Source organism: Anabrus simplex, chromosome 4 (genome assembly GCF_040414725.1).
Source record: "Anabrus simplex isolate iqAnaSimp1 chromosome 4, ASM4041472v1, whole genome shotgun sequence".
NCBI classification, from domain to species: Eukaryota; Metazoa; Arthropoda; class Insecta; order Orthoptera; family Tettigoniidae; genus Anabrus; species Anabrus simplex.
The window spans coordinates 248,127,142-248,152,195 of record NC_090268.1 but is presented as its reverse complement, the minus strand read 5'-3'; the positions used below and the strand labels follow the sequence as shown (position 1 = coordinate 248,152,195).

The following is a 25,054-nucleotide window of genomic DNA, read 5'->3' as shown; positions in this document are numbered from 1 at the left end:
CTTTTCTTTGGATTTTTTCCAGTTCCTGAATCTGGCAATCCTGGTGAGGGCCTCATACACTGGAACCATACTCTAGTTGGGGTCTTACCAGAGAAAAATATGCCCTATTCTGTACACCCTTACTACAACCCCTAAATACCCTCACAACCATGTGCAGAGATCTGTACCCTTTATTTACAATCCCATTTATGTGATTACCCCAATGAAGATCTTTCCTTATATTAATACCTAGGTGTTTACAATGATCCCCAAAGGGAACTTTCACCCCATCAACGCAGTAATTAAAACCGAGAGGACTTTTCCTATTTGTGAAACTCGCGACCTGACTTTTACCCCCGTTTATCATCATACCATTGCCTACTGTCCATCTCACATCATTATCGAGGTCATTTTGCAGTTGCTCACAATCTTGTAACATTTGTTACTGTGTACAGAATAACATCATCTGCTAAAAGCCTTATCTATGATTCCACTTCTTTACACATATCATTGATATATATAAGAAAACATAAAGGTCGAATAATACTGCCTTGAGGAATTCCCCTCTGAATTATTACAGGGACAGATAAAGCTTTACCTACTCTAATTCTCTGAGTTCTATTCTCTAGATACAGAGCCACCCATTCGGTCACTCTTTTGTCAAGTCCATTGCACTCATTTTTGCCAGTAGTCTCGCATGATCTACCCTATCAAATGCCTTAGACAGATCAATCGCGATACAGTCCAACTGACCTCCTGAATCCAGGATATCTGCTATATCTTGCTGGAATCCTACAAGTTGGGCTTCAGTGGAATAACCTTTCCTAAACCCAAACTGCCTTCTATGAAATCAGTTATTAATTTCGCAAACATGTCTAATATATAATAAGAAAGAATGTTTTCCCAAAGCTCATATGCAATGCATGTCAAACTGACTGGCCTGTAATTTTCTGCGTTATGTCACCTCCTCTATCTGGACATTATCCTTGTAACCAACAATCTTTACATACTGCTGAGTGAATACTTCTGCCTTTTGAAGATCCTCGCATACACACTCTCCTTGCTCGTTAATGATTCCTGGAATGTCCTTCTCGGAACCTGTTTCTGCCTTAAAGTACCTATACATACTCTTCCATTTTTCACTAAAATTTGTATGGCTGCCAATTATGCTTGCCATCATGTTATCCTTAGCTGACTTCTTTGCTACATTCAATTTCCTAGAAAGTTCCTTCAATTTCTCCTTACTTCCACAGCCATTTCTAACTTTATTTCTTTCCAACTTGCACCTACTTCTTAGTATCTCTCTTTTTCTGGTTCTGATTTGGCTTACCTTATTTTGGGTGATGTCAAAACTTATAAAATTACAATTTGCTTGTCAACGCCGGTCGCATCCGGCACGGTTACATATTATGCGATCGCTAGTGACACGGGTCGCATGCGGCACGGTCGCATCTGGCACGCCACCATTTAACCATCAATGGTTAATTCCACTGGTACGGGAGCTGGGTGTATGTGTCGTCTTCATAATCATTTCATCATCATGACGCGCGGGTCGCCTACTGGCATCACATCAAAAGACCTGCACCTGGGGAGCCGAAGTCTCGTACACATCCCGGCACTGAAAGCCGTACGCCATTTCATTTTTATTAGGGGCCTAATCTTTGCTGGCGGGACCAAGTGTTTACAGTGCACTATGTCTTCTGGTATGGGCTAGAGCAATTTTGTTACTTTTATTGATCTGTCTCAGCTTTATCCTTGGCTTGACAAAATGAAAGTGTCTGAGGTATGAGTGATGCTAGTAATGCCATTCCTTCTGCAGTCAGTCCCTGCTATGATTGGTGTGAAAGTATTGCTCATAGGGTCAGTTGGTGCATGCATTTCAGTGGGCTTGGCAGACTGATATGTAATAGCAACTTCTGGCTTGGTGAAGAAAGCAACTACCTCACTCCTCATTTCCCTAGTACGCCTCTTCAGTGATACCTAGGCCATCTATGACAGCTGATGGCGGAACTGTTGAGGATCCAACCAGCCTTCGGGCTGATGACTAAACATACATACTCGTCGCCATAAGACCTATCTGTGTCGGTGCGACGTAAAGCCCATAGGAAAAAAACATACACATGACCTATCCTGCTAATAATAAGAGTTGGCGTCTGACATTTCTTAGAGGGAGGTCCGTTTACTGCCTGCCGAGGCGGGATAAAGGGAGTGGCTGTGTGGTTGCCATGGAAACGAGGGTGGGGCGACTGCGGTTGCCATGGAGGTAAAACGTCAGGGCAGCTCGTCTTGCTGGGAGTTGCCAAACCTGTCAGTATCTCTGATAAGAACCTGATTGTTTGTATAAGTGTGATCGCAAATGGGACGACACCGTCTCGCCAGGTAGTCTACAACAGATCACAGCGGTCAGAATGAAGGAGGGAACAAGTGAACCGGAAGCGAGGGGTAAGAGCATGTAGAAAGGAATGCTGGAATGTGGCAACATCGTGAAATGGCACGTGCAGTGCTCCTCCCTCCAACCTTACCTGTGAGACGCCAACTTTAGTTAAGTCTAGTATAGATGTTAGAATCCTTTAAACAAAAATCATCATCATCATCTTCTTCTCAACTCTGTTAGTAAAAATGTACTGAGAATTACATTGGTTCTGAAAGCCAGTTGTGGATTGCATGCTCTTTATATTTACTTTTAGTCGCAGCTATATCTATCTATGTTATTCGGGTTTTTGTCTCCATGAATTATTCATCCTTGTGGTCTGTGGCAGAAATTGAATATCCCGGTATGTGCCATAATTGTTTCAAGATATCTAGAATTGTTAGAATAAGTTGTGTCTGTTTTCTTTCTGTTTCAGCTATGAAAGCATGAAAAATCTTTGCGATAGATACAATCGTGCTATTGACAGTATCGTGCAGTTGGTAAGTTTGTGTTGTAGTAATCGTATATCAATGGACGTAATGTTAATTTATTTTGTATTAGTAGTAGTAGTAGTAGTAGTAGTAGTAGTAGTGCTAGTTCTGGTATTGTTTATTTTGTTTCCTCTTCATGGAGGATTGTTTAGTATGTTAATTGGGAATTAATACGAAATGATTAAGAACTTATGGGTAAACTTTGTGCATTTTACAACATAATACAATCAGGTGATAGTAACGTGTAAACAATTGTTGCTACACCCGTATTCTGCCAAGCAGATGGCTTGCATGTCTTCGTACAACCCTCATAGTGCGATGCAAATATACTGTTGACTTTCCTTCTTTTCGGGCCGAGATACCACGTTAACAAATTATTATTATTATTATTATTATTATTATTATTATTATTATTATTATTATTATTATTGTTACGGAGTTTTCCGTGGTAGGTAGAGGTGAAAGAAGGTGCGGGTGTGAATAGGTCTCCAGCTACGAAAGCAAAATTAATTTAAAATTTAACAAGGTTATATTTTCTTTTCAAAAACAAAGAAATAACAAGCATGGCAGGTACAAAGTAGCAAATCAAAAAGGGTAGTTACAATATTTACAGGAATTGGGCTTCGCGCCCTGATTTTACACTGCTTGGGCAATCAGCTCAGTTTTACCCCAAACACGAGTTTTAACAGAGGGGCAGAAAACCCCATTCATACCTAGGAGCCCTTGCTCCAAATTACACAGAAAAGCCTCCACGAGGCATACAACACTCAATTTTCAAAAGAGCCAGTCGCTCTCAAAATTTAAGCCTCTCCCAGGCCACACCAAACTCCACCTTCAAGTTGTCCTCACTGGACATAGACACAGGGGTAAAATACCCAACCTACTGAGGTCTATTAAATAAAAATGGGCAATTACATGACCTCTAAAATAACAATTTGAGAGGAGGCGATCTTGCACTCCTAATACACTTGTTTTTTAAAAACCTAATCTGGCTCTAGGCCCCTAATGCAAGGGCTAATCCCATACTACCGAGGTGACTTTAGAAAAGAGCAATTTGTTTTACATTAACGAAGAATAGGTTGAGAAAATAAGTTCACCTCAAGACAATGTGAGTGGGAGCTCGAGAGGGTTAGCACTCTCTATCCCAATATGCAGCTTAAAAGAGAATAGAAGAAAAGATCGTTACATTTTAGGAAAAGGTTACATGGAGGAACGCTTCGCACCCGCCCCGAGAGTTAAACTGCTGAGCTAGCAAAGAAAGAATTTATTAATCGGCCATTACCTTATTGATGACCGCTGCCGAAGAAAGAGGCGCTTCCCGCCTCCTGCTATGTACTTTATACACTGAAAGATGGAACAGAAGTGGCCCGGAGACCCTAAAATCAGCAGTTTAAATACTCTCGCAGAAGGTTCTAGGCGTTAGGGGAATGAAAACACCCTCCCGCGATGATTTTATTGGTAGATCAATAAACCCCCTACACAATACTAAGAAGAAACACATAATTGGTGGAAAATTAATTCAAGAAATTCGGGATAGGCTAGATTTAAAACAAGGGGAAAGAAGGGGTTAATATTGCCAACTTAACCAAAGACTGAAAAAAATTTAGCAAAGAACAAACATTTGAAATAAAATTTTCTCCAACAAAATAGTTCTTTGACTCCGCACTAGGTTGCACTATTGTTGATCTTCAGTAGTGTCCTCTAGAAGAGAAAGTTCACACTTCTTACTTCAAGCGAAACAAAACCACATCAAAAATGACACAGTTCAAAAACTCAAAATTTTCCACGTGGTGACATCTTCTGAGAAAGTAGAGAATTAATAGCGTAGATAAAGTTCAGACTTCCTCCAGCAGAGGAGTTTCAACTGGCGCACATTTTAAATTAGCGGAGTGGAGGTGTACCGCCCGGTACAATTATTATTATTATTATCTTCTTCTTCTTCCATTAAAATGTGATGGAACGCCCTGTCACTAACTAAATCGCCCGTGCTCTCGTCCATTTCTGACGGACTGGACTGCGCGACTGGCGGCTGGAGCCGTGTCTAAGGAAACGCCCCACGTACCCGTCGCTTGCTTCTGCTGTCGCCAACGTATATGGCGACCCCAGTCGTTGCAGCTCTGGCCGCCGTGGCGGCTACAGTCGCACCTTGGAAAACGCACCTTAAAACAGAATAGCTCACAGCTGTGTATTATCTCTTATAGAAGACAAGGCGCTGAGGGTTCTGATGACGTCACCGACGGCCAAACCAGGCGGGGAGACCTGCGCGTAATCCCTACATCTTTAACTCCCTTGGGCGAGACGGTGCAATCGTAGGACTACACGGGAGCCACGATCTGACAGCGCAGCAGTCACAACAACAGTTGCGTTGAGACAGACGTTTAAAATAGAGTACTCCCATCTCCTAATTCCGGGTTGCCTGAAAGTGGGGAGGAATCATTCGTTTATTGCAATTCATTAAATTCAGAATACGCATTACATTCTACTCTTACAATTATTTGACTTACTTTATTTTTCCTAGACGGTAACATTGTTATATAATCTGGGCTCTAGGACAACCATATATCTTCCCCTCCTTCGTTTTTTTAGTGCTTGCATTTGTCACAAGTCTCATAGAGTTGTCCGACCGTTACAACATACATTATGACTGAATTTCTGAATGAATTACTTTATCAATTCGTAAATGAATGATTTCATGGCTGAACTGTGGTCATATATCAAACATGAATAACACACTTCTAACCCGGTCACGGATAGTAAGTAACTGGGGAGAGAACATTCGTTGAAGAATGAGTGTCATTGTGTGAGTGAATGACTTGGTGGACAGAATTGCACGTTCAATTATGAATGAAATACTGACTACATGAATGAATGATCGAATGGATGATTGACTGAGTACATGAATGAATCGACTGGATTCAAAGTCCTCACTTCCAGTCACGTATAGCGTCTGTCTGGGAGAGCATTCAGCAATGGATGAGTGCTTGACTGTGAATTGATGAAATAACTTGGAACATTCCATTGTGGTTGAATGGAATACCTACTGCCTAAATAAATGAGTGCCACGAACCTGCTACGCTGGCGTAGCAGGGAGAGAGGTGATGCTCCCACGTGGCGCGTCCCAGTGGCGGATAGGGGGGTCTTAACCGGCTTGCCGGCGGACGTAAAGGAAATAAAATACCTCTCGCGCACCAAACACACAAGCCCCTGTGGGTGGGGGTCGCAGACGAAGAATACACCCACGGTATTCCCTGCCTGTCGTAAGAGGCGACTAAAAGGGGCGACCAAGGGACGAATGTAGTAGAACCACGAAACTCTTTAAAATTAGGACCACCACGCGGGGAACACCATGGGTCGCTTTTCCTTGCGCGTAGTACCACTATGTTAGGTATGTTGTATATTCAGTCCGTCAGCGATTCCGCAGGTGGGATCCTCAACAGCTGTCATAGATGGCCTAGGCATCACTGAAGAGGCGTACTAGGGAAATGAGGAGTGAGGTAGTTTCACTATGTTAGGTACCAAATAGGTTTGTGATTAGTAGCAAACGAGAGCGCGACGGCTTTTACAGTACCTGTGATTAGTAACACTAAATGAGCGACCCATGGTTCTTGCTTGCCTATGATTAGTACCCACTGTATGAGGAACACATCGGGATTGTACGAGTCCCTGTGGTTAGTACACTTAGGTGATGAACACCATAGGTTTACGTTGCCTGTCAGTGGCGCCGCAATGTGCGAAACAGCGTAGTTCTGTAATACATGTGCGAATTTCATTACCTGTGAGTAGTACCATTTTCCTCTTCCCTAACTTCTGGGTAACGATTAGTCGCACGGATTCACGGTTAATCTGCAGTTCATCCGCTATCATGCGCACAGTTAATCGCCGATCGTTCGTGATTAATGTCCTCACATTCTCAATGTTTTCGTCACTGACGGCGGTCACCGGTCTTCCGCTACGGGGGTTGTCAGAAACACTTTCCCAGCCTCCTCGAAAACGGGCGAACCACTCATACACACACTTCAAGGACAGTGCTTGATCTTCATAAACACGTAACAGCATTGCATGCGTTTCTTTCGGTGTCTTGCCAAGCTTAAAACAAAACTGTACATTGATCTTTTGGTCGTTCATGTTCCTGTTCGCAGTTCAGAACCAACGCACTAAACATGCACTGTGTCAAACAAGTCTTACACGGCACACACACGATGCTCCATTGAACGTTGGGAGCAGGTGGTCAAAACCTGCTGCTACGCAGGTGCAGCGTTGCGTGTCGCCAGTGTTGCCGGATCGACCGTTCGGACTTCACCGAACTTTGTCACAGGTTGTATTTAAAAACAAATATTTTTTTTTTCAGTAGAATTCCCTCTTTACCCGGAATGGCTGTCCATCACAGTATTGCAGCTATTCGATCCCTACTCTGACGCGCTGATTGGAATAAGCAGTGTGCACACAATCGGAATAATGGCGAAAGAACCACCCGTTAACCCGCGAGTGTTCGCTATATGAGATTTTCTCTCATATTATTTTTTATTGTGATATTACTTCACATTGATGAAAGGGAGTTGACTGTTCCCTCAGGTAGCTGAGTTTATAACTGTCGTGAGTAGAGCGATTCACATTTGAAGGGTAAGCACCCCTCCCCTGGTCAGAACAAAGCTTCCTGTTTGTCCGTGCGCGCTGCGTGAGAGTTTCTCCCATTGCGCAACTAATGACGTTGGTGTTATGTTGAAGTGGAGCGGGAAACTTACTCCTGTAGTACGCGTTAGTATTTGTATTATGAACACTTCTTTTTTTGAAAACGTTGTTGTGTTCAGAAACCTTGCTTTGTACGTAAGCATTACTAGATATAATGCTTGTGTGAGATTTTATTTTTTACAACTTCAGGACGGAAGTTATTTTTATGTACATTGCACATGCTATTTTTAAGTAGAAGTGTGTGTCTTTAATAAACAGCTTATCATTTCATTTTTATCTACAATATATAAGGTAGAACTTGCGTTTTATTTCAGTAGTCAATTTCAGCCTTACGCCTCACAAAACTGTGACATATGTAAATGTTTTATTGTGAGAGAAAGTTACACGCGCGACCACTCACGTTACATTTCGGCTAGCGACCACTCGCGGGTTAAAAAAAACATTGAAAGAAGTTATTGAATATTCTGTGAATGAAAAACGGAATATTCAAAATAATACAGATATCATGTGGACTACTTACCTGGATTTTCTAGTTTTGGACTACATTCAAACAGATAAAACAGACCACGATTTCTCGTAGCAGCTGCTATTTTGCTGTAATTACCTAACGTATAACTCTGCATAGTTAGATTTGACAGCAGAACGCGTCAGAGTCCTGCAGCGAGGCCCAGCCCATGAGCTGCTTCAGCAGTACACTGCAATGGGCTTTGAAAGGCTCGAACAAACGAAGCCCGTGACGTCATCGCATGGGCCGGTCTGGGCCAGCGCTCTGTCATTCGTACGCGGAGAGCCAAGTACAGCGCTGTGGTAGTTCTATGGGCTGACTGCTTCAATGCGTACAGTGTACTGCGTGTCACCGGAGTGCGTTGCAGTACGGTCGAGTGGAGCCGCTCAAATGTGCTGTGGTTTTCAGTTTGACTTCTCCGTCTATCCTGTTATCAGAAACGAATGTGGACTGTAATTTCAAAAGAAAAGAAACCGTGGCAAAAAATCGTGAAGTAAAAAAAGAAGCAACAAACGAACTAAAAACCGCACAATACAAGACTTCTGAACCGGATCCTAAACTTAAAAGTCGTATTTGGTTGGTATTCAAGCCTGCAGTTGACGGTGATGGGAAAGACGTTAATTTTGTGTGCTGTACGATCTGCGGTGAACTTTATGTACACACTAGCATTTACTCGCGGCTTCTCGCGTGGATTTTGTAATTTTATAATAGTAATCGTTCCTCGGTACTGTGCTAAGACATTATCTGAAAATCCCTGAAGTATAAAACCTCACTGAGAAATTGAGTTTCATTTACCCCAGAAACTCTTTGTAAACAAAGTTTGTCGTATTGCCTTTTGGGGCTGAGATGACCATGCGACATAGAACTGTACACGTGAGAACGTAAGTTTCTTTATTTTTAAAGTAGATTACAAATACGTATTTCCACATCTGTAACATCTTCAGGTTTTGAGATATAAGTATCCGCATAAAAAGAATTCAACCCCTTTATCAGCCCTTCCTCCACCCCCTCCTACGTGGATTTTCCAAAAACAAAAAAGAGGGACATGTCTCTTTATTTTTAAAAGATATTATAAATACCACTTCACATCTGTAACATGTTAATTTTTGGAAATATATTGTAGATATGCTCAGGGATTATGTATACGAATTTTGGTTGGCAGCTATGCCCAAACGTACACACATAATCGCGTTGCTGTAGAACCCTGGAGCTGACGTTGCCATGGTTACGGCAGTTCATTTCCTTATCTGATTCCGAGAGCAGGGGTAGTGTGGTGCCAATATCTCCATAACGGTCGGTTTCAGGGCCGTAAAATATAGTTTTCGGGCCCATAGGGCTTACCGAGATTTGTTCTTTGGGTCAAGGGGCTTAAAATGAGCTTAGTGTTGTCCTTGCACGACAAATTCGATATTTCGCCTATATTAGCCTATTATTTTTATGCCTTCCCTGTCGCCCCCACCTGGAATTGTTTTGAAAATAAAATACAGCCCATGTCCCTCAGGGATAATGTATATTTACCTTAGTAAAAGGAGTTTTAGATTCGGTCCAGTCTTTTCTGAGATTCCCCTCCAGATATACACAAACAAACAAAATTCGCGCTCTCTCTTTATTATAATAGTGTTGATCAAAGGAGTTGGACTGATTTTGTCTCTTTTATTAGATAAAAAAACTTACGATGAACGAGGTGTGCTTGAATGACGAGCATTATAATGTTTCCGTGTCCGGCTCCATGGCTAAATGGTTAGCGTGCTGGCCTTTTGTCACAGGGGTCCCGGGTTCGATTCCCGGCAGGGTCGGGAATTTTAACCTTAATTGGTTAATTTCGCTGGCACACGGGGTGGGTGCATGTGACGTCATCATCATTTCATCCTCATCACGACGCGCAGGTCGCCTACAGGAGTCAAATCAAAAGACCTACATCTGGCGAGCCGAACATGTCATCGGACAGTCCCGGCACTAAAAGCCATACGCCATTTCATCAGACTCCACGACTATGCCACAACCTGCCAAAGTAATGAAATTTTCTTCGTGGACTGACGTTCATGATGCTCCTATTCCAACAGATGAGCTGGAAAGATATTTAAAGCAAAATTATGGAATGCAAGAAGATATAGTATCCTATTGGAGAACAAATGGACAAAACTATCCAAAATTTCACCAGATCGCTAAGAAAGTAATATGTATGCAAGCATCATGTTCAGCTTCAGAGATAAATTGCAGTTCAGCGGGATTCATTATCAACGCACGACAATGCTGATACTCTTCTTTTCATTCACGGTAATTCCATTCCACCACATTAACAATGACCAATAAACTACTCACACTAAGTAAAAGCTATGTTGAGGATTGTTTTTGTTGTTGGCAAAATGCACGTCATTTCTGTTTATATTTTATTTTGAGGTAAACGCGAATGAAGTCCTATGTATATGTTTCGTGTTATTTAGATTCATTTTCAGTTAACTTGATGTCAATTGCAAACGAATATTAGTTTATAATAAAGTTTCTGTTTGTTTTCAATTATTATTATTATTATTATTATTATTATTATTATTATTATTATTATTATTATTATTTTATTATTATTATTATTATTATTATTATTATTATTATAGTGCAGGAGAAATATCTACCGTTTAATTTCAAAATGCGGTTAGCCTACTTTGCAATATGTTAGTAGCGTACGGAGTTCGTAGAGTGAATGATCCGAATAGTAGTGTGACGTGAACATTTCGTTGTGCACAGCGCACATGTTAGTGTGGAGAACTACTCAAGGTTATTCCACGGAGCCCGCCCAGTGCGGTGGACTGCGGTGGGCCGTATGAGCCCAGTGCTGTGGGCCAGTACGCTGCCGCGTCAGAAAGAGAAAGGCACTGCACGGGCTGGGCTGCCGGAGCCCGTGGGTTCGAAGTGCTGCCCGGTGGGTCTGGCTGCAGGAGTCTGGAAAGCGTTAACAAATCATCGGGCTTCGCGCCATTGTTGGAGGTTACTATTACCAAACTTTACACTTCTGCTGGGCAATTTCCAACGTTGCGCGTACAGGCAGCACCTATCAACATCGGGCAATACGTCGTCAGCAGTGAAATACTTCTACACAAAAAAGTGTGTGTATGAAATCTAAGGATATCAGTTAAAAGAAAAGCCTAATGCCATTATGCTTAAATCATAAAAAAATTACATGAATTTTTGAAATACAAGTAAATGAAATGTAAACAGTAAAATATAAATAGTGAGGTAACGGTTGACCTGAAGATAAACATGAAGAGTTTTATAAATTAGTATAATTGTTTTTTAAAGGGGTTAAAACATGGGTTGCGTTTACGGAATATTTGGGGAAAATGGGCTGAACACCCTGTGCTGGATAAAGCGACCAACCCTTTCATTTTAGTACGTTTCATTTGCTCATTCCACATCCCATTCGATGTCGTCGTAATTCCTAAGTATTCTAAGCTCACCGGACCAAGAAATAGTCACCCCTGGAGAAATCATTACAAGCATCATTTAATACCGTGTAACTCCGCGTCTTGACTTGATAATTGACCTGATTCGGTTAGTAAGCGAGTCTACGAGGTTGTGCAGGTACGTCGCCTTTAGGTTAAGCCAATCGCTTAGGATTTGATCGCGCAATTTCACGAAATTTGCGGGATGCTGACGTCGGCGTTTTACCCGCTGTTCCTACATTTCCCACAGATTTTCAGTGGAGTTCAAGTCAATTGATTTTGCAGGGCAATCGATATGTAATAGGGTGGGTGAGTGTTCGTAAAGCCAGTTACATATGCATCCAACCCGATGAACGTTGCTGTTACCTTGAAATACCGGGTATCAATAGCATACTCATTACCACCTGATAATCCAGAATCTCTCTCTCTATATATAATAAGACTGTTTTCGGTACGTTGCTCAGAATTTGAAAAGAATAGTGTTTCTGTATCGGTCATGTCCACAGTAACAAGAAAATGCACTTTTTACTTCTCCGTAATTTCTGTATGTATGTATGTATGTATGTATGTATGTATGTATGTATGTATGTATGCACACGCATCACTAGAAAACGGCTAAAGAGAATTTAATGAAAATAAATACGCAAAGTCGGGGAATACGTCGCTACAAACTAGGCCATAAATAATTTTATTCACGCTGATTGAAATGGGGGGAAGGCCTAAAACTTAATTCTTAAATATTTGCATTATTAGTGGTCCTATCTCATTGAAAATTGGTATGCGAAGTCGGAGCGTGAGTCACTACAATATAGGCTATAAATCATTTAATTAACGCTGAGTGAAATGGTAGTTTAGTGGGAAGCCTAAAATTTAATTCTCTAATATTTATATTATTAGCGGTCGTATCGATAAATACTACATAACCAAAGATGTATAAAATTAAATTTCTAACCATTTATGTCTTATACATTTTCACCGTGCTGGCTATGATAACACAGATATTCATGAATTTGTATTTTTGTTGCTAAGTCTATATCAACGCCGAGCCACGAGAAAATAGGCGAACAGAATTTAATGAAAATCGGTGTATAGAGTCGGGGAATAAGAAACTACAGTCTAAACTACAAGCAATTGTATTCACCCTGGATGAAATTGTAGTTTGAGGGAAGCCGCCTAAAATGTAATTTTTAAATACCTGTGTCATTGGTCCTATCGAAAAGTACTTCATAAAAACGTTATAGAGAATACAATTTCCGGTCATTTATGTTTTACTCAGTTTTAACGTACCGACTATGATAAGAGTGGTATTTCAGAGTTGGAAGAAAACTAAACGTGAAGGCCTACAATATCGAAAGCGCATAACATTGATCAACAATAACATTTCATTGATCATTGATTGTTGTGCTGTTGTTTGTCTCTTAAGCTGCCTCTCAACTCCGATAGATGTGATTACTGCTGCGTACCGAGTATAACAGCCCGACTGAATATTTGTGGAAAATAGCCAGGGAGTTAGAAAACTTTATTCTTTAGCATGCCATTCCTCTGGTTCATACATTTTCTGATACAGCTGGTACGTAACACACAGTGGTACATCATAGTATTTTAGCTATTCGATCCCTACTCTGACGCGCTGTTTCGAATGAGTAGTGGGCATACTTAAGGCAGAGGCTCACTTAGTAGAAAAGTAGTAGTAGTAGTAGTAGTAGTAGTAGTAGTAGTATGGCATGGTCTAGATTAACAGTTAGGGCTATTCCAAATTATAGCAGCACAATTCACTAAATAACTCAAAATTCAACAAAGAAAAGAGCATTTTCTTAAGAAAAGTTTCTTCCTCTTCATTTTTACTAAATTCTACATTCATTTTATTCCAAATTAGCAGTGAAAAGGCGGTTTCTTCTCTGGCTTGGAGGAAAAATTTGCCTCCAAGTCAGATAGATTTTTCCGCCGCCAGTGTAGTGAAATGGTTCTTTCCGACTCATCGGTACTCCTAGAAAACAGATTAGTAAAAGGGCATAGTTTCTGCCCTAGGAGTCGCCACTATTCGACCCTCTCCCTACCGAAAAGGGACGAAGAGTGTTCACGGCCCACGGCAGTCTGCGCCTTGGTCATTCCAGCTCTGGAACTTTGGACTGTTAGATCGGCAGCGCTGTACTGTTAAAAGTGAGAAAATGTGTGGTGTTCCATTTGTTCGAGTATTTCATATGAAAGCATTGCTTTTTATCGCGCCATTCCTACTGACATCATTGTAATGTATGTTCATTCCAGTTGGAAAAACCACTAAGACAGTCTTTCTGAGGATGTAAAAAGGCAAGTGGGGAGTGAGTGTCGACCGTTATAATGAAAGCTCCCCAACCTGATTGTGACTGATGGCATGCAAGCGGGTCTACCATTATAGTGAAAATTCCCTAACTCAATCTTCATATGTGAAAAGATGTTTGGTGACTTCCCCGTCGCGTTTCTAGGGTAACGCTAAGAGCTATGCAATTTCATAGTCTTGCTCACAACGTGTACACTACCTAACCTAGAATTGTGTATACAATGTAGAATTTCGTGGTGAAGCACGGGTACATCAGCTAGTGTTTAAATAAACTCGTTGGTTCATGTCAGTGGTCACCTCAGTGAGCGAGCCTAATTCATGTTACGAAAAACACCTCCAAAACATCACAGGCCCACATCCGGCTTGAACCTAACCTTGCACATATCTCGGATGAAATACTTCAGTTGGCATTTCGTGCACTCGACAACCAAAAACGTGATTTGTCAGACTGCATTACGTTCTGCCAGTCAACTGCTGTCCACATGGGATGATTTCTAGCCCCTTGAAGACGTGCAGCTTAATGGCCTGTTGTGGGGTAACCTACTTTAAATGTTCATTGCATGCAGTTCTCTATACAATATTCTCCCGCTAACAGGTTGGGGCGGACCTTTATTCACTGATTGCAGCAATTCCTGTCGGGTTTGGAAGCAACTTTGATTCGCAAGACGTGAATCGCGTCTCCGTTCTCTGTCAGTCAGAATCTTTTTCTGACGGCGTGTTTCGTGGCCACGGGTATGCACCACTGCTTGTAGACACGTTGAACAGTCCGCTGCGAATTCCAGCAAATCCAGCAACTTCACACACCGTATGGCTATGGGCGCCGCCAAACACTATTGCCCCTTTTTGCCACTCTGTCATATCCGTACATCTATCCATGTTGACTCACTAATCGCTATTGCCTTATGCTCACTTAGAGGCAGTGCGCGTGCGTTTGAGCACGGGACGTATTCGCTGCGCCATCTGTACAGGCTTAGCGATCCGTATGTGCGTACGCACCACAGTGAGTGATTTTTTTTGTCCGGTGAGCTCATTACACCTTCTAGTTCTACACCCTTTCGTCTTTTAATTTTTCCTTTATTTCCTTTTTATGTATCATTGCTTTTGTTTTAATATATTTTTTTAAAATTCTGTATTCTGTGATATTTATATTTTATTAAGCCTACTTTTGCATTCTACCTGATGTTAAGGAGAGCATAAGGATGTCGTCCGCGAGAACTGGGCCAGGAGTTTCTTTTTTATTCATACATGGGCATGACCTATCCTCCTTCCCTTGACTTAAAAAAAAATTGTTCTACGTCGCACCGACGCAGATAGGGCTTATGGTGACGATGGGATGGAAAAGGCCTAAGGGTGGAAAGGAAGAAGCCTCGGTCGTAATTAATGTACAGCCGCAGCATTTGCCTGGTGTGAAAATGGAAAACCATCTTCAGGGCTGCCAACAGTGGGTTCGAACGCAAGATCTCCCGGATACAAGCTACCAGCTGCGCGCCCCAAACCACATGGCCAGTGCGCCCGGTCTTCCCTTGACTATCCAGTTCATCATTAATGAATGTTTCGGGGATACCGTGGTGGGCAGAGGTGAAAGAAGGTGCGGGCCTGAATGGGTCTATCTAAGACAGTCTAAAGATTAATTAAAAACTGTAAAATTAGCCTTATATTTCTTTTCTAGGTTATTTTTTTTAAAGACAAACTTTATAATTCAAGTACAAAAGTTCATAAGATAGGGTAATTTTAGAATACCGAATAACAACCACCTTGAGCTTGAAGCTCCCTAATACATTCTCCATGAGCGCTGCGGCTCTTTTTTTTTTTAAGACTGTCTAGGAGACGAACTTCCCAATTTCTTTTGCAGAGTATTCAAAATATGCATTATTTCAAGAGCCCATTTGCTCCACAAAATTATCTAGGAGACTACTCACCAAACATTATACCACACCGGCCTTCCAAAGGCACTATTTAACTATTACAGAGAAGGAACTTCTTTGCTCTATTAAAGTTTTACACTTGGAAGCCTAGTTCCAGAAAGGTCCAGGCCTATCAGAGGTACAACCTACATTTTTCAATTCAGACGGTATTCACTGCCTTAGGCGCTCAACAGTCTTAACCTCTTAACATAAAATAATGAAATTGAATTATACAGGGGTATCAAATACCCATTCTACCGGGCCTTATGGAAAACAACGGGTTAAAGTTACTGGCCCAAAATTCAAAATGATATGGAGGCGGACACTTGCTCTCCTTGAAATTTGCAATTACAAGATTAAAACCCTATTTGGGTTTTTGGCCCAAAGTTACAGAGGCTAAGCCTAAACTACCGAGATTACTAGATAGTGAAAAATTGCAAACATTTCAAACTGAAACAGGTTACAAAATCAAACTCACCTCAAAATCTAGTTGATCAGGAAAGCGAGAGGGTACCACGCACTCTATTCCCTGATTTCGACTAAGTTCTATTAACATGTTTGAAAGTTACATTTTAGAAAATTAAATTTACATTTGTAGAGATTGGAAACCTTCCTCTCGAGGTAGCTTTCAAAGACTATCACTTAAATATGAATACCGTTACCTCGAGTTGCTGGATTATTCGGCGATGGACGAGGCTCCCCGCATCCTTTATTAACACACACGCTAAACTGGAGCGATGCATAAGACCTCCTGGTCGAAAAATGTGCCAGCTTTAATACCCGGAAGGTAGGTTCTAGAGAGCTCTGGGCTAAGGCCCGACACATCCCCAATTCTTATTGGGTAATAAAATAGATACAAGATAGCTGTAATTGGTTGAAAAATAAATATACACAATTTTCTATTGGCCAGCATCCAAAGTTGGCGGGAAGAGGTAGAAGTGTTGTCAACTTTAACATGCCAAAAGCAAAGAGTAACAAATTGTTTAGTAAACCTTAAAATAATAAATCACTTTGCAATCTTAATAGTCCCTCTTCACACCAGAGGGCATAACATAAGTTTCTTGCTAGAGACATCTGTAGAGAAAAGTTCGAACTTTGATCCTGCGCTAGTAGTTGCAAGTTTATAATTTTAACATGGCATTTTCCAAGGCGCTTCATTTAATTGAACGGGGCGAGTGTACCTTCCGGTACAAAAAGTTTGAACAATATTGGTGATCATTTTCATCCCTGTTTAAGTCCAATATTTTAATATCTCTCTCCCACTGTTAAGTCTTTATTTTAATCCTCCATATCACCTCTGTGTATAGCTCTTCTATGGTTCTGTTCATTTGGACAACCCTATTCTAGCCATCTTCGCAAGGACAGCCGGCCTGCTGACTGTATCAGAAGCTTTTTGGAGATTATCGCTTCAGTATATAATCTGCCACATCTCTTATAACATTTATCTATTATTGATGTAATTATAAATATACAGTATTATCGGTGGTTCTCATTCCTTTATTATTTCTCGACTGATACACTGAGAGAATACAGTAATCTTCCGCCTATTTCATAATTATTTTTGGGCGCGGTGTTATAACACCCACCGTATCTTCTGCCAGTCGTAAGGGGCTCTCGACTTGGGAGTGTGGGGTTTGCGACCACGGGGTCGTTAGCTGAGTCCTGTCATTGTTTCCATTTGTACCAAGCTCCTCATTTTCATCTATCCGACCTCTCTAGGTCGACACTTGTCCTTTTCCGACCCCGAAGGTGTTACGTTTGGAGGCCTGGGGAGTCTTTCATTTACACGACCTTCGTGGCCCTTATATTTCTTTGACCAGTACCTTCGTTTTTCGAAGTTCTGGATCTCTTCCACGTTACCCTTTGATCAGTGTTGCCCAATAATCACCACCACGTGATGACGCTGCTGTTTGATTCAGTATTGAGCATTGTTTTGTTATATCCATTATTCTTTATTCATTCATTAATGAAAAAAATGAAATGGCTTATGGCTTTTAGTGCCGGGAGTCCCTAAGGACAAGTTCGGCTCGCCAGATGCAGGTCTTTTGATTTGACTCCCGTAGGCGACCCGCGCGTCGTGATGAGGATGAAATGACGATGAGGACGACACATATACCCAGCCCCAGTGCGAGTTGAATTAACCATTATGGTTAAAGTTTCCGAACCTGCCGGGAATCGAAGCCGGGACTCCTGTGGCCAAAGGCCAGCACGATAACCATTCAGCCATGGAGCCGGACATTCATTAATGAAATCGTCTTTGTTATTTTAAAATATTCCAAATTGTGTCCGACAATCTTAACTCGCCTTCCGGTATAAAACAATTATACAGTAGTCAGTCATATGTGGTGTAGGACTTTGGTGAAGGGAATGTCGGAGAGATTAAGCGAGGAAAGACAGTAGCTGGTTGTCAACTCTGACGTTTAGGCCCCTTTCACACGTTCTACTTCCTTTTCACGCCACGCCACTCCACTCCACTCCACTTCTCAGGCCGTGCGACACCCTACTGGCCTGGCGCCAACATTCCATCTGTAACTGCCAACAGCCCTCTTTCATCCCATATTGTAATCACTTAGTTGTGTGACATTCCCCACCAAGTATCACGGTCAGAGACCAATAAATCCTGCACAAAGGAACTGATGGATTGCGTTCCGCCGGTTTATCATGCATACTACCAAAATATAAACATCTGTTGCAGAATCAGAGAACATTCCTGATGAGCCTTTTTTTTACGATAGCAAGGACTACAGTTAAATAACGTCTTCAAACATGAATTACCTGGGAAAACTTTAGTAAGGAGGAGGAATAATCTTAGCATAACAAGTTCTAAATTGGTAAAATGATTCAAATTAATTTTTTAGTTAGAAGCATATATTGTTGTTGTTGTTATTGTTGTTTGAGTCACCAGTCCTTAGACTGGTTTGATGCAGCTCTCCATGCCACCCTACCCTGTGCTAACCTTTTCATTTCTACGTAAGTATTGCATCCTACATCTGCTCTAATCTGCTTGTCATATTCATACTTTGGTCTACCCCTAGCGTTCTTACCACCTACACTTCGTTCAAAAACCAACTGAACAAGTCCTGGGTGTCTTAAGATGTGCCCTATCATTCTATCTCTTCTTCTCGTCAAATTTAGCCAAATCGATCTTCTCTCACCAATTCGATTCAGTATCTCTTCATTCGTGACGCGATCTATCCATCTCACCTTCAACATTCTTCTGTAACACCACATTTCAAAAGCTTATATTCTCTTTCTTTCTGAGCTAGTTATCGTCCATGTTTCACTTCCATACAATGCCACGCTCTACACGAAAGTCTTAAAAAACATCTTTCTAATTCCGATATCAATGTTTGAAGTGAGCAAATTTCTTTTAAGAAAGCTCTTCCTTGCTTGTGCTAGTCTGCATTTTATGTCCTCCTTACTTCTGCCATCGTTAGTTATTTTACTACCCAAGTAACAATATTCATCTACTTCCTTTAAGACTTCATTTCCTAATCTAATATTTCCTACATCACCTGCCTTCGTTCGACTGCACTCCATTACTTTTGTTTTGGAGTTATTTATTTTCATCTTGTACTCCTTACCCAAGACTTCATCCATACCATTCAGCAACTTCTCGAGATCTTCTGCAGTCTCAGATAAAATAACAATATCATCGGCAAATCTCAAGGTTTTGATTTCCTCTCCTTGGACTGTAATTCCCTTTCCAAATTTCTCTTTGATTTCCTTTACTGCATGTTCTATGTAAACATTGAAAAGGAGAGGGGACAAACTGCAGCCTTGCCTCACTCCTTTCTGGATTGCTGCTTCTTTTTCAAAGCCCTCGATTCCTATCACTGCAGACTGATTTTTATACAGATTATAGATAATTCTTCGTTCTCGGTATCTGATCCCTATCATCTTCAGAATCATAAATAGCTTGGTACAATCAACATTATCAAATGTCTTTTCTAGATCTACGAATGCCGTGTACGTGGGCTTGTCCTTCTTGATTCGATCCTCTAAGATCAGACGTAAAGTCAGTATTGCTTCACGTGTTCCTACATTTCTTCTGAAGCCAAATTGATCTTCTTCCAACCCAGCTTCAACTTGCTTTTCCATTCTTCTGTAAATAATACGTGTTAAAATTTTGCAGGCATGAGATACTAAACTAATGGTGCGGTAGTTTTCACACCTGTCAGCACCGGCTTTCTTGGGAATAGGTGTAACAACATTCTGCCGAAAATCGGATGGGACTTCTATCTCATACATCTTGCACACTAAATGAAATAACCTTGCCATGCTGGTTTCTCCTAAGGCAGTCAGGAATTCAGAGGGAATGCCATCAATTCCAGGTGCCTTGTTCGTATTTAGGTCACTCACAGCTCTGTCAAACTCTGACCTCAAAATCGGGTCTCCCATTTCATCAGCATCAACAGCCTCTTCATGTTCCAGAACCAAATTATCTACATCATTACCTTGATACAGCTGTTGGATATGCTCCTGCCATCTTTCTGCTTTGTCTTCTTTCCCTAGAAGTGGCTTTCCATCTGAGCTCTTAATATTCATACACCTAGATTTCCTTTCTCCAAAGGTTTCCTTGATTTTCCTGTATGCAGCATCTAACTTTCCCAGGACCATACAGCCTTCGACATCCTTGCACTTCTCCTTCAGCCATTCTTCCTTAGCTACCTTGCACTTTCTATTCACTTGATTCTTTAATCGCCTGTATTCTTTTCTGCCCTCTTCGTTTCTAGCATTCTTGTAATTTCGTCGTTCATCAATCAGGTCTAGTATCTCCTGAGTTATCCACTGATTCTTAGTTGATCTTTTCTTCCTTCCTAACATCTCTTTAGCAGCCCTCCTGACTTCATTTTTCATGACTCTCCACTCTTCCTCTACAATGTTTCCTTCAGCCTTTTCATTTAGTCCTTGTGCAACACGTTCCTTGAAACAATCCCTCACACTCTTTTATTTCAACTTGTCTAGATCCCATCTTTTTGCATTCTTTCCTTTCTTCAGTTTCTTCAACTTCAGATGGCATTTCATGACCAACAAGTTGTGGTCAGAGTCCACGTCTGCTCCTGCGAAAGTTTTGCAATCCAACACCTGGTTTCTGAATCTCTGCCTAATCATAATGAAGTCTATTTGATACCTTCCAATGTCTCCAGGTCTCGTCCACGTATACAGCCGTCGTTTGTGGTGTTTGAACCACGTATTGGCAAGGACTAAATTATGATCAGTGCAGAATTCAACCAGCCGACTTCCTCTTTCGTTCCTTTGTCCCAATCCAAATTCTCCTACTGTACTACCTTCTCTTCCTTGGTCTACCACTGCATTCCAGTCTCCCATCACAATTAGATTCTCGTCACCTTTTACATATTGTATTAAATCTTCTATCTCCTCATATATTCTTTCTATTTCTTCATCATCCGCTGAACTAGTAGGCATATAAACCTGCACTATTGTGGTGGGCATTGGTTTGGTGTCTTATCTTGACGACAATAATTCTTTCACTATGCTGGTCGTAGTAGCTTACCCGCTGGCCTATTTTCTTATTCATTATTAAACCAACTCCTGCATTTCCCCTGTTAGATTTTGTGTTGATATTTCGGTAGTCACCTGACCAAGAATCTTGTTTTCCTGCCAACGTACTTCACTTACACCAACTACATCTAACTTTAGCCTATCCATCTCCCTTTTCAGATTCTCTAACCTACCACAACGATTCAAACTTCTAACATTCCACGCTGCGACTTGCAGAATGTCAGTATCCATCTTCCTGAAGCATATAATATTATTTTTAATATCGGATTCAGTTTCGTGAAGGATATAAGAAGTTAATGTTCTCCATTTATTATTGGTATTGTCTGTTTTGGACCTATTAAAGAAAGTCTGTAATAACATTTGTAAATTTATACAATGTGCTTGGGCCTCATGTTCACAAAAATAAATACAGATAACTCCATAATTATATTTTTCAGCCTGATTCAAAAACTCAATTTTCCTCCATTTTAAACAGGCCTAGATTAACCCATTTTTCCGGGTATTACTTCGATGAGTGAAGCGGTACGCATAAATCGGCAACGTTATGCGAGGCGAATGGAGGAGGATGTGTTACTGAGGAGGATGATGGACTGTCTCATGGATAATATGTGAAGTAGAGTGAGACCAAGGATACGATGGTTAGACTCAGGTTTTGATGATTCAAAGATAGAGTTATGGAACTAAACGAGGCCATGTTCAGTATGTCAGTAAAATGTTGAATGTAGCAAGTAAAAATATTTGAGAATTAGCCCATGTCGGGAGACGCCCTTATTTCATTGTACTTGGATTATCTCATAGCACTTTTGGTGGGCGCTCTCTTCTCTTGCGGAACTCCTCGTGTAACATTAGCCCGGATCCCACTTTCAAGGCTGGTCGTGCGTAATTGCATGTCCTGCTGCAGGTAGGGGAAGATTGCGTTCAACCAAGCAACGTGTGAAATAACATTCACTATCTCTAACATTAATATTGCCGCTTTCTGTAGTATGAAATGGCGAGAGCGTTTTGCATTGACCTTTGATATATTCATATTCTTCGTATTTTCACGTGGCGCAGACAGATTTTCCGTTCTGCGTGTTTGACAGGAAAAAAAAAAAAAAAAAAAAAAAAAAAAAAAAAAAAACTTAAAACAAAAACACGCATGTTTCATAAAACACGTGGTTCGCTGAAATTGTGAGTGGTCCTAGGCATGAAAACCTCCGTATACTGCTTCCGGCAATGCTGATTTACTGCATTCTTTTTATGATTATGGACCATCTTACTTCATTTAATGTCGTTCTTCACTTCACCGAAATAGATGCATGCACTTCAGTTCATATCGCTCTGCAACAAAAGCGGGCCCTTAAATCATTGCAGGAAGTTCATTATTAAATCAGAGGTAATATGCCAGAAATTGAGGGTACATGTTGGGAATTTTCATTTCTCAAAGAGAGTTACGTCAAATATGGAAGACAAATGCCGGTATTTCGTAATTGTTTCACGGACTTTCTTCTAACTGCCACGATCCAACTTTTGGAACATTTTTTCATGTTCGCGACAGAAATGGTAAGAACATATCAAATTCGTAAAATTCATAATAACCAGTAACCCTTCCATATTGTCGTAGTATTATTTGTCTGTGCTATTTTGCTTCACGTCGCACCGACACAGATATGTCTTATGGCGACGATGGGATAGGAAAGGCCTAGGAATCGGAAGGAAGCAGCCGTGGCCTTAATTAAGGTACAGCCCCGGCATTTGCCTCGTGTGAAAATGGGAAAGCACGGACAACCATCTTCAGGGCTGCCGACAGTGGGGGTCGTACCCACTATCTCCCGATTACTGGATACTGGCCGCACTTAAGCGACTGCAGCTATCGAGCTCGGTAGTATTATTTGAGAACACCGTCGAGACTAAGGACAATCCATAATATTTGGCATCTTGCACAAGTTAATTTCAGTTGGGAGCGGAAATATTGATAAATATCAATTCCGGCATGTTGTATTTAATATGGTTTTTAACTTGTTTTTACTGGAGGCGTATATTTTGTAATCATCCAGAATATTGAAAAAATGAACCTCTGTTGCTGGGTATATCTAGAAATATTACAAACATAATTAGTAAATTGTCCGAATTTTATTCAAGGGATGATGGAAAACAAATCAAAATTGGTGTTTTTCTACTTGTTATAAGTACTCGGTACATTTATCAACGGTTCGCTGCAAGTTTCATCCATATTTAGAGCTAATCGGGTTTTGTTACATTCCCTAGTCACAGAGATCTTACGAGAGCCGGCGGAGATGCCATGGAAATCTTCAGTCGGCAGTCAACTACCTTCCTTCCGTTTGAACCAGATTCTTTATTAATCCCCCGTGCGTTTAAATATAGCTTTCGAGTCGTCGAACTTCGCAAACAATGGGGCCGTGTACTGCAACGAAGCTCTTGGGAGCTTTTATGCACGTTGTCTATTTTTAGTGCGCGGGTATAATTATACGGCGGTATAGCTGTGGCTTGCATCTCGGGGAGATTGTCATTAACATAGTTCAGTTGAATTTAACGGAAAATTTACTCTTTTTGTATTTATTTACAATGTGCAGTACATGCTTTATTCCCACCGATACAGAAGTTTTATGGCGACGATGGAGCAGAAAAGGGGTAGGACTGGGAAGGAAGCGGCCTTGGCTTAATTAAGGCACAGCACCAGCATTTGGTTTGAAAGAAAGAAACCACGGAAAACCCTCTTCAGGGCTACCGAAGGTGGGGTTCGAACCCACTATCTCCCGAATGGAAACTCACAGCTTCACGGCTGACCCGCTCGGTGGAAACATTACTAAGTACATAACGTTTACTTCATTCATGCAAAAAATTGATAAGATTATTATTCGAATCAATTATTCCTCATGCCCAGGGCTGTACCCTCGAATTTCTTTTCGAGGCGGGGCTTAAGATTTTTTTCGGAGACTAGTTATGCCTCAGAAACACGAAAGAGATAGGAGCAATAAAAAAAAAAAAACCTGTGGTTTGGTGTTGTTGAATGCATGTGGATTGGTGGTGTAGAATACACCCATGGTATCCTCCGTTGTAAGAGGTGAACAAACGGGGCCTGGGGCTCTCAATTTGGGAGCGTCAGTTGGCAATCACTGCTCCCGTAGCTGAGTCTGGCATCGTTTCCACTTACTTCTGTCAGGCTTCTTACTTTGTTTCCCTATGCGACCACCCTTGGTTGTCGAACTTCGCAAACAATGGGGCCGTGTACTGCAACGAAGCTCTTGGGAGCTTTTATGCACGTTGTCTATTTTTAGTGCGCGGGTATAATTATACGGCGGTATAGTTGTGGCTTGCATCTCGGGGATCTTCTGATCTTTGAAGGTCGGGCTGCTTCTACATTCTCTCATTAGTGATAATAAGGGCTGGTTGCACAATAATAATAATAATAATAATAATAATAATAATAATAATAATAATAGTTACGGTTATTTTCGTGGTTCGTAGAAGGAAAGAAGCGTGAGGGCTGGATAAAGCATAATCCGGAGTGTACTTATAGCTAGCAAAATTTAAGAAATATATATATTTTGCTATTGGCTTTACGTTGCACCGATACAGATAGGTCTTATGGCAACGATGGGACAGGAACGGGCTAGGACTGGGAAGGAAGCGGCCGTGGCCTTAATTAAGGTACAGCCCCGGCATTTGCCTGGTGTGAAAAAGAGAAACCACTTAAAACCATTTTCAGGGCCGCCGACAGTGGGGTTCGAACCCACTATCTCCCGATTACTGGATACTGGTCGCACTTACGCGACTGCAGCTATCGAGCTCGATT

General features: G+C 41.3%; 1 protein-coding gene across 2 annotated transcripts in view; it reads left to right on the top strand.

Moving 5' to 3' along the window:
* The window catches only part of gpp (grappa), a 552,218-nt gene that overhangs the window by 217,330 nt on the left and 309,834 nt on the right, over window positions 1-25,054 (top strand). For both annotated transcript variants that reach the window (XR_010859839.2, XM_067145498.2), the window contains exon 4: window positions 2,826-2,889. Coding sequence is in view for 1 of the 2 variants with exons in the window: in XM_067145498.2 (XP_067001599.2) it covers window positions 2,826-2,889 (64 nt within the window). In the remaining variant the exon portion in view is untranslated. The remainder of the gene's footprint in view (window positions 1-2,825; window positions 2,890-25,054) is intronic.